Source organism: Engraulis encrasicolus, chromosome 12, assembly GCF_034702125.1.
Source record: "Engraulis encrasicolus isolate BLACKSEA-1 chromosome 12, IST_EnEncr_1.0, whole genome shotgun sequence".
Taxonomy (NCBI): domain Eukaryota; kingdom Metazoa; phylum Chordata; class Actinopteri; order Clupeiformes; family Engraulidae; genus Engraulis; species Engraulis encrasicolus.
In genome coordinates this window covers 27,712,701-27,722,700 of record NC_085868.1, presented here as the reverse complement: position 1 = coordinate 27,722,700, position 10,000 = coordinate 27,712,701, and the positions used below count along the sequence as shown (strand labels likewise).

General features: G+C 43.4%; 1 protein-coding gene across 1 annotated transcript in view; it reads right to left on the bottom strand.

The window, feature by feature from the left end:
- Positions 1-10,000, bottom strand: part of pla2r1 (phospholipase A2 receptor 1) — an 89,984-nt gene that overhangs the window by 43,237 nt on the left and 36,747 nt on the right. Inside the window, exons 12-16 of the mRNA XM_063212026.1 lie at positions 9,899-10,000; positions 6,182-6,327; positions 5,031-5,115; positions 3,593-3,725; positions 3,261-3,296 (exon numbers count right to left, since the gene is read on the bottom strand). The exon at positions 9,899-10,000 is cut by the window's right edge and continues 116 nt beyond it. Coding sequence (XP_063068096.1) covers positions 3,261-3,296; positions 3,593-3,725; positions 5,031-5,115; positions 6,182-6,327; positions 9,899-10,000 — 502 coding nt within the window. The remainder of the gene's footprint in view (positions 1-3,260; positions 3,297-3,592; positions 3,726-5,030; positions 5,116-6,181; positions 6,328-9,898) is intronic.

Sequence of the window (10,000 nt, the reverse complement as noted above, 5' to 3'; positions counted from 1 at the left end):
GTAACAAGCACTTGCCTAGTGACAGACACACACACACACACAAACGTACACACGCACTCATGCACACATGCACACACGCACGCATACAAGCACACATACAAGCACACACACACACACACACACACACACACACACACACACACACACACACACACACACACACACACACACACACACACACACACACACGAATTCGAGACGATTCGTCTAATGAATTGTTGAGAGGGGACCATTCGAACAAAAGAGAGAGAGAGAGAGAGAGAGAGAGAGAGAGAGAGAGAGAGAGAGAGAGAGAGAGAGAGAGAGAGAGAGAGAGCGCGGTCCTATGCAGTGTTAATGTAACGATTTAACTTATCTCTCTCTCTCTCTCTCTCTCTCTCTCTCTCTCTTTACTGTAGCCATGGACTTAACACAGCATGGGTTCTGTAATGTTTTCAACACGTACTGTTATATGCATAGTGCTCTGGCTCATGCGCGAACTTTGTTGTCATTCAGAATCAGAAACATCAAAGTGTCGGCAGACAGCATTCTCTTGTTGCTGGTGCTTCGCATCTAAAAAGTTACCGCCCAAGAACATTGCCTCGCCGGGCAGAGAGAGAGAGAGAGAGAGAGAGAGAGAGAGAGAGAGAGAGAGAGAGAGAGAGAGAGAGAGCGCTCCTATGCAGTGTTAATGTAACGATTTAACTTCTCTCTCTCTCTCTCTTTACTGTGTTCTGGTTCATGCCGAACTTTGTTGTCAAAAAATGTAAGGGCGTAAACGTAGGCAAAATTGTCAAAAAATGTAACGACAATCGTAAAAACAACAACAACATACCAGTAAAAACGAGTAAGTACATTTTATTTATAGATTTACATGTTTAAATCAACAAAAAAACAAAACTTAACAGCTGATTTAGGCCTATTTAAATAGGCTAGACAAAACCGTTAAAATGAACATAGCCTATTTAAATAGACAAAACCGTTAAAATGAGCATGAAAAAAGCTGATTCTAAGAAAACCCGTTAAAATGAGCATTAAAAAAGCTGATTTACATTTCTAATATAGGCAGACTGAAGGGACCTTTAGTTGAAACCTAAGGATCTTTAGTTCAATTTTAAGGACCTTTCGTTGGCTATTGCGGTAGACGGACCATCCTCGACTAAAGATCCCCAGCCTTATACAAATGGTCCAACGTTTTGTTCGAAAGGTCCTCTCTCAAGAATGAATTCGACGAAAAGACCTGTACCCACACACACACACACACTGGTATATGTAAAACACCCACAGGGATGCAAGTAAACCTTGCAGTAAACACACATGCGGAAGACAAACCAATTACGGTAAACTTTACAACACCCAAATGCAAAATACATATACATGGACACAAACCTAGTTACACACAAACATGCAACACTGCACAGAAAAGATGCGTGAGGAAGAAGAAGAATAAAAGAAGATGACGAAGACTGATAAATAAAGTGACTGTGGATACTAAGGAGCAACCCATTCACATACATACTTCATAGCCTTGTCACACTCACACATACGCATGAACACATGCACGCACGCACACACACACGCACACACACACACACACGCACGCATGCACACACAGGCCCTTCGCCAAGGGAGGACAAAGGGGTATGTTGTCCCGGGCCCAGGGAGATAGGGGGCCCAAAATCAGGTCCCCATTACATTGTATGTATTAGGAAGGGGGCATGGGGAAGGGGGCATGACGTTGTCCTGAACCCAGCAAAAGCTGTCAGTGGCCCTGCACACACACACACACACACACACACACACACACACACACACACACACACACACACACACACACACACACACACACACACACACACACACACACACACACACACACACACAATGGCAAAGTGATATGAAATATTAAGTGAGGCAAAGGCAAAAAAGACTGGTAAATGGGGCAGCCGTGGGCTTCCGACTTGCGGACCATGACTGGCCCTTCCCTGTGATGGGCTGTACCTTATAGGGCTTGAAAGTCCCGCCCCCTTAGTGCCGCATTCACGGGTCCTAAGCTGACCATCTAACGGCATGGTAGCGAGTAAAATATCTTCTGATTCCAGTCATTATATGCACTGCGCTACAAATATGCTGTTTAAGGAGCAAAATTTTGATTATTCATGCAGAAGTATCAATATTTTGTTCCGAGGCTGTCTGCATGAAAAATGTGAAAAAACACACCCTTCTAAATCGTTTAGTGTTTGGTAGGTATAATTATACAAAAATGTCAGAAGCAACAAGCCCATGGCACAATTGAAGGGGGATCGAAATATCTTTTTAATACCACCATTGGATTATATGCTAAAATGTTCCGTTAAAAACGCTGTGAGGTCCCATGCAATCGGAGGATGTGACGTCACTTTCAAAGCTGACGTCACTTTCAAATATGTAGCACTCCAAACCGTTTACAAAGACAACGTGCAGTAACTACATATTTGGCCAAAATTGAGTTTAGACAGATGAAATAGTCTTCATTACACCTCCTTTATCTTGTGACCAAGCCGTATAATTACGGTCCCAACGTGTCCCGTTTTAGAAATATTTCTATGAAGAATTTGCACCAAGGCTTTGAAGGTTTTTTTTCTCAGGCTCAATGTTGCCATAGTTACTGCACTTTAGCTGTCTGAATGAGAGGTCAGGCGCTCCAAAAAGAGGTGCATTTTGGACTATGGTAACCTGGATGAGGGGGAATCTTCACAGGTCAAATGTGCTATGAACATTGTGTGATGTGGTCGACTGAATGATCTCGGTAAGAAATGGCTAGCTGAAGGCATATGTCATATTGATATCCTGTAAAATGTCTATTTCCTTGAATAAAAAGTATTAGTAAAAAAAAGGACAGGTGTAATGGCTAGGGAGGTGTTCTTGAAATCAGAGGGTTGCAGGTTTGGTCCATCGCTGAAGTGCCCTTGAGCAAGGCCAGGGACTGTAACCAATATCCTGTGATATCTGAAGTGCCCTTGAGCAAGGCCAGGGACTGTAACCAATATCCTGTGATATCTGAAGTGCCCTTGAGCAAGGCCAGGGACTGTAACCAATATCCTGTGATATCTGAAGTGCCCTTGAGCAAGGCCAGGGACTGTAACCAATATCCTGTAATATCTGTAAGTCGCTTTGGATAACAGTAACAGCTGAGTGTAATGTAATGTAATCTGTATTAAGAAATGTGAATATGTTTCAAATGAGCAAGTGCAAATTGGATGCGAGTGGAGATGATTTTCAAAAGTGAAAGTCATACTTACGGTTGTTGTACCAGTATGGCTCTTTCAGCTTGGTACCTGCAGAGACATATTCAAACATATGAAAATATATCTTCACATATTTAAACACAACACCATTTTAATCACCACAGAGGCAGACACATGTACCCACACGTACACATTCTCTCTCTCTCTCACACACACATACACACACACAACCTCCCCCCCCACACACACACACACACACTCACAACACTCAAACCCACCCACCCCCCCCACACACCCCCCCCGCCTCACATCCACACTCACAACACCCCCCCCGCCACACACACACACCCACACACACACCCACACACACCCACACCACTACCCACCTCGGACCACTTTGCATATCCACTCGTGTTTGGCGTTGCAGGGTTGCGGCGTGAGGTGGTTTGTGAGGTCACTGTAGACCGCACAGTCATGATTCAGGTCTTCATTCTTATCCTCGATAAACGACCTCACCACCTGATACACCATGTAGACACACAAACATCACAAATAGTCTGTTAACACTCTCTCCCTTTGTCACACACACACAGCTGAAAAATTATATCGGTTATACAAATTAGTTATTGACAAAAAAGAGAAAATGTAATGCTTCACTGGGTCCTGTATCCAATTAGTAAAAAATTAGTTATTGACAAATTGTGATTTATTTATTGATAACCAATATGCTCCATTTGTGTAGTTGAGTTTTGAAGTTCATGATAACAATAAGGAAAGATGTTCTTATCATTTTCTGATCTATTCTTCAATACTGTTTTTGCTACTTTGTTTTGCATGTGTGTGTGTATGTGTACTCTACTTAAAAAACAACATCTGACTAACCCTTCTTTGCATCTGTGTTAGAGCCATTATGGTACTTAGAATATTTAGGGATATAATTTAGAATATTAGAATTCATATATTTAGATTTTTGCGATTTATAGCCTATTTATTTAATGAAAGGAATGTTTATTGTAAGTTTGGACTAATTTAACCATCATTTAGAATTGGGACTTTTAATTTGATTGCGTGCGTAAAAGAAGACGCATCCTCAGAACTGAAGGAACGCTGGAAGGAGCCAGAAGAATTTGAGGAGCACGGATGTATATAGATTTTCGACCGTGCTCGCTGTGTAATTAGGAAAACAACATTGTATTTGAAACTCTTTTTTGTTAAACCCTTTTACCAGATTAAGATTTTTGTTCAAATGAAGAACCCTGCTTGCTCGCGTCCATTCTTTTCAAAAGTGCTTCTTGAGTCCAGAATGACACAGATATTGGATCTGCTGTTCTGTATATTTCCTGTGCACTTTGTATTTGCTGGTGATGTTGGCTATGATTATGTCCCCTTTTGAAAGTTGCTTTGGTTATAAAGCGTCTGCCAAATGTAGGGATGCACCGATACCACTTTTTTGAAAACCGATACAAGTACGAGTACATTAATCTGTGTACTTGCCGACACCGAGTACCGATACCGATACCTTTTACCACCAAAATACAATGAAAATAAATGCATGGCCTTGTTTTTTCCACCTGTGATATTTTTATTGTCCATTTCCATGTAGATTTAAATGTTAATAAATGTATGAGGTGGCACTTTTTTCCATGCTGCTTTCAAGTCCACAGACCATGACAAGATTTTGCATTGTTTTGTGTAATAGCAGTATCGTTCCTGGTATCGGCAAGTGCTTGACGAGTATGAGTACGAGTATAATGAGCAGTATCGGTGTCGGTGTCGGTGCATCCCTAGCCAAATGCAGGGTAATGTAATGAAGGGGGGGGTTACCGGAGTCCCGTCGGACCACTCCCAGCCTCCCTCTGACTTTGGGTCTCTCTTATTGAAGCCCACCCAGAACCATCGCCCTTCTGTTCTGAAAGAGAAGACAGGAGTGGAGGGAAGGGATGGGATGAGAGAGGGAGGGGGGGGGGTAGGAATGAGGAACAGAAAACAGAGAAAGGAAGTGAGGTAGAAGGAGTGAGGAGCACATGAAAGACAACCAACTTTGGTTAGTACTGTATAATGTTAGCTTCTACACGTTTACTCTTTGAATATGTTCATTGGACTACGCTACATACTACGTGTGTAATAAATGAACGTGAAAAACTGAGCCACATTATTGAGTACCTAGTAAATTTAGCCAGTGTTCTATAATTTATTTGGTCCTACTCTCTAAGCCTAAATGATTATGTAACACTGCAACATGTAGGCTACTATCCACCTACTTATCCACAGTTACAATGGCTGCGTTCCAATATGCAACCTTGTGTCCTCCACTTGTGCTTGTGGCCTCACCCCGCCTCCTGGTCCCTCCTCCATAGAGAAAACAATAAAGTTTCCCAGCTGTCAGCCTAGCCACAACAACTTTTGGGGGAGTATTCTTCATTCACCATCCAGTTTGCAAATGAGAAAATGACTTCACAATTGAGCTTTTGCGAGATATTGAAATATAATGCTGCTGTCAGTGATGTCATCATGACATAGTACTTCCTGGTACGAGGCCACCAGCACAAGTGGAGGACGCAAGGTCGCATATTGGTACGCAGTCAATGATGGCGCCATTACCATCTGGGTAGCAGTTTAATCAGTCAGAAGGGCTATGGGCAGGCTAACAGGAACTAGCAGACCAGAAATGCTATGAAAGCAAAAAAAAAACCTGTGGCAAGGCCAATGGATGGGATAATAAGGTGGGGATAGCTGTGAAGTGAGAATCTAAGGCCCTCCGCACATCTGTTCCGACAGCAATGCGGAGCACTTTCGCTTCCGACACAATTCCAACCCCCGCACACAATTTGACCACAGCAGATCATGGATAATCAATGGGTGGCTCCGACAAAAAAAGGGTTGCATTGAAAACAATTCAACGGAACTTTGGCAGAGCAGTGCTCCGCAATTTGTCGGAAACCAAAGTGCGGAGGCCCTTAAATGTTACCACTTACCCATCGAACATCTTGGCGATGGTGGTCCTGAGGAAGGCCTCCTCCTCGTACTGGACGAAGCTGGCCAGCTCGGCACCCAGAGCCTGGCAGAAGAACTCCGCCTCCGACCACGAACGCTTCATCAGCACCTTCTCATCATGGAACACCTGAGCAGCAATCACATGACCATATTGTCAGCCGGAACCTCCAGAGCATCAATCATATTACTGTATTTGCTCAGGTGGAATACCTGGAACACCAATCAAATTACAGTATTCAGTCATGTGGAACAACTGAGAAGCACGTTTGCCACGTATTGTCACTGTCATTGTTTACTAAGTTGAAATAACGCCCAGTTCATGATTTACAACCATGGACAAAGACTTTCTCTATTCAGATCACAGTGTTGCCATTTGGAGGCTCATACTAAGGTTATGTGCAGGTTACTGCAAGCTCTGTCAGTATTTCTTTGGAAGACAATCCTGGCACTAAATGACGGGGTACTGCAGTAAATGACTAATATGAGATGGCTAATATGATTAATTCAAAGCGACTATTGGTCCTAAAGCTCTAGTAATGGGCCATTCAGTGAGGCGGCTTAAACTTAATCTTTTACAAACAGATGCCCAGACATGACAGCAGACATGACGGCAGATTCAACATCTCTGAAATACAGGGAAATTATCAGAATTGATCAGTAATGTAGGATTACCTTTCTACAGTCATACATCAAAGGTCTACTGTGTGTCAGAGCACCTACAGTATGCACACCAAAAAACTTACATGCCTATGTTTTATAAACGTGTAAATGAGAAATGGGCCACCTTTATACGTAGTAGGTCACTATGGGCCATATGAGTAAGAATTCATACACATCCCATGTGCAGTGTTTACTGTTTATATGTTGCAGTGTATGGAACGTGCATGTGCGTCTTACTTGTATATGAGGAAAAGGAGGAACGGACCACTTTGATAGCATGTACCATGTAAGCATCGTGTCCATATGAATCATTTTGAAGTTATATAGGCCAATCTTTTCCATGTAGACAGCTATATTAGGGAGCATGCACAGTAGATACTTCAGCAGGTTGGCCAGTTTTCTTTGTCTTTCTTTCTTTCTTTCTTTCTTTCTTTCTTTCTTTCTTTCTTTCTTTCTTTCTTTCTTTCTTTCTTTCTGTCTTTCTTTGAAAAATAGTTTAAAAATGCAGGGACTGAGAGACCTGATGTTTGTATTTGTGTTCTTCTGGCAAACTCAAATAGATGACTAATGCCAGATGACTAACAGGGCTGACCTGGGGGAGAAATAGGGCCCGGGCACTTTTTGCCTTGAAGGGGCCCCTCATAATTAGCAGCACAGAACTGAATCTGCGGTGGGCCCTGCACCCACGTGGGCCCCTATTTTCAGAATTTTTTTAAAAATATATTTTTTGGTTTTTTACATTTCTTAAAATGCGGGGCCCACTGGGAAATGCCCGCTATGCCAGATGGCCAGTCCAGCCCATATGACTAATGCAGGACAGACTATGTAATGGGCGATTCAGTGTGTAGAGAGGTCATGGCAGGATATAAAGAGCTCTTTTCCAAAACGCTACAAAATCCTTTTACATGTAAATGCGATTTTCATATTACACTTTTTAATCTGATAGTAAGACAGCATCAGGAAAAGTGGAACTGGCAAATATGCCAATGCCAAATTCAAACATTAATAACAACGATATCAAAAAAGTTATATATATATATATATATATATATATATATATATATATATATATATATATACACACACACATATATATTACATGTAACCCTTTGCACACGGCATGTTAGCACCTTTGGGGGTAAAAAAGATATGTACACACGTATATAAAGCATTTTGGAAAAGTAGCTCTTCATACATTACATGTAACCCTTTGCAGACGGCTGTTCACACATGTTAGCACCTTTGGGGGTGAAAAAGGGAAAAGCCTGGGCTGAAACCGTTAAGTGCGACTAAAGGAAAGGAAATTCCTGAACTCCTGGCGAACCACGTCAGGCTGCTGTAAGGCAGGCAGGCAGGCCAGAGCGTGTTTGGCGAGCCACTAAAATGACTACACACACACACAAACACACACACACACACGCACACACGCACAGACACACACACAGACACACGCACACACACACACACACACACACACACACAGACACACAGACACACACACACGCACACACACACACACACACACACACACACACACACACACACACACACACACACACACACACACACACAGCACATGTTTTGCGAGCCCCAAGGATGACTACGGCTGGGTTAAGGAGTATGGGTTAGCCAGCTGCTGCTGCTGCTGCCAACACCCCCGACACACACACACACACACACACACACACACACACACCCCCGACACACACACACACACACACACACACACACACACACACACACACACACACACACACACACACACACACACACACACACACACACACACACCACACACACACACACCCCCGACACACACACACACACACACACACACACACACACACACACACACACACACACACACACACACACACACACACACACACACTCAGCACATGGTGAAGTGGTGAGGTAGGCACGACGTGTGGGAAAGCCCCGAAGGGAGTAGGGGTTGGACTGTGTGTGTGTGTGTGTGTGTGTGTGTGTGTGTGTGTGTGTGTGTGTGTGTGTGTGTGTGTGTGTGTGTGTGTGTGTGTGTGTGTGTATGTCTGTGTGTGTGTGTGTGTGTGTGTGTAAGTGCTTGGTTAGTGTGTGTGTGTGTGTGCGCGGACGTACATGTGTGAGTGCGTGTGTAAGTGCTGTGTGTGTGTGCGTGTGCGCGCGTGTGTGTGCGCGAGCCTGCTAGGTGTGTCTGTGGGGTTGAGAAGTTCTTGATGGTAAGATAAGGCAAGAAGTATGACAAGAATAGAAAAGAAAAGAAAACACATGACTTGTGGAGAGTGTTGGAGGGGAAAAAAGGAAAGAAAAGGCACAGAGGGAAAACGAGAAAACAGGGACTGTTCTAATGAGTTCCAGGAGGAAGCAGAGATACATTAGATAGATAGATTAGAATATACATTAGATAGATAGATAGATAGATAGATAGATAGATAGATAGATAGATAGATAGATAGATAGATAGATAGATAGATAGATAGATAGATAGATAGATAGATAGATAGATAGATAGATAGATAGATAGATAGATAGATAGATAGATAGATAGATAGATGGCGGTGGTGGCTCAGGTGGTAGAGGAGCCGTTCAGCAACCCAAAGATACTTAACCCCAAGTTGCTCCTGGTGGCAGGGTGGTACCCTGCGTGGCCGCCACTGCTACTGATGTGTGAATGTGAGTGTAAATGAGTGAAAGTGGGGCATACAATGGAAAGCGCTTTGAGTGCCCCAAAGGAGTGGAAGGCGCTAAGAAAATGCAGTCCATTTACCATTTACCATAGACACAGTAGATTGATCGGTCGGCTTGCCTATATGGCAGAACTGACCTGTGAGCACAGAGAGCACTGATGATGGCAACAGCCTGAAACGTCTGCTCTACTCTGCTCTGACAAAAATAAAATAACTCCTTGTGCTTGACCTTAGTGTCTCGTTAAGTGTGCGAACCTGCTCCAACTTTGTACTTTACTTTTTTTGGGTCCACGCATTTAATTATTTTTCGAAACATCTAGAGCACAACAACACCCTTGCCTCAGTACTGACCTTGTAACAGACGATCAGGTGAGGGCCGGAGTCCCACCCGGGCGGGCAGGGGGCGAAGCGCTCGATGTGGTGCAGGTGCATGTCCATGTCGGCGTCCTCCGT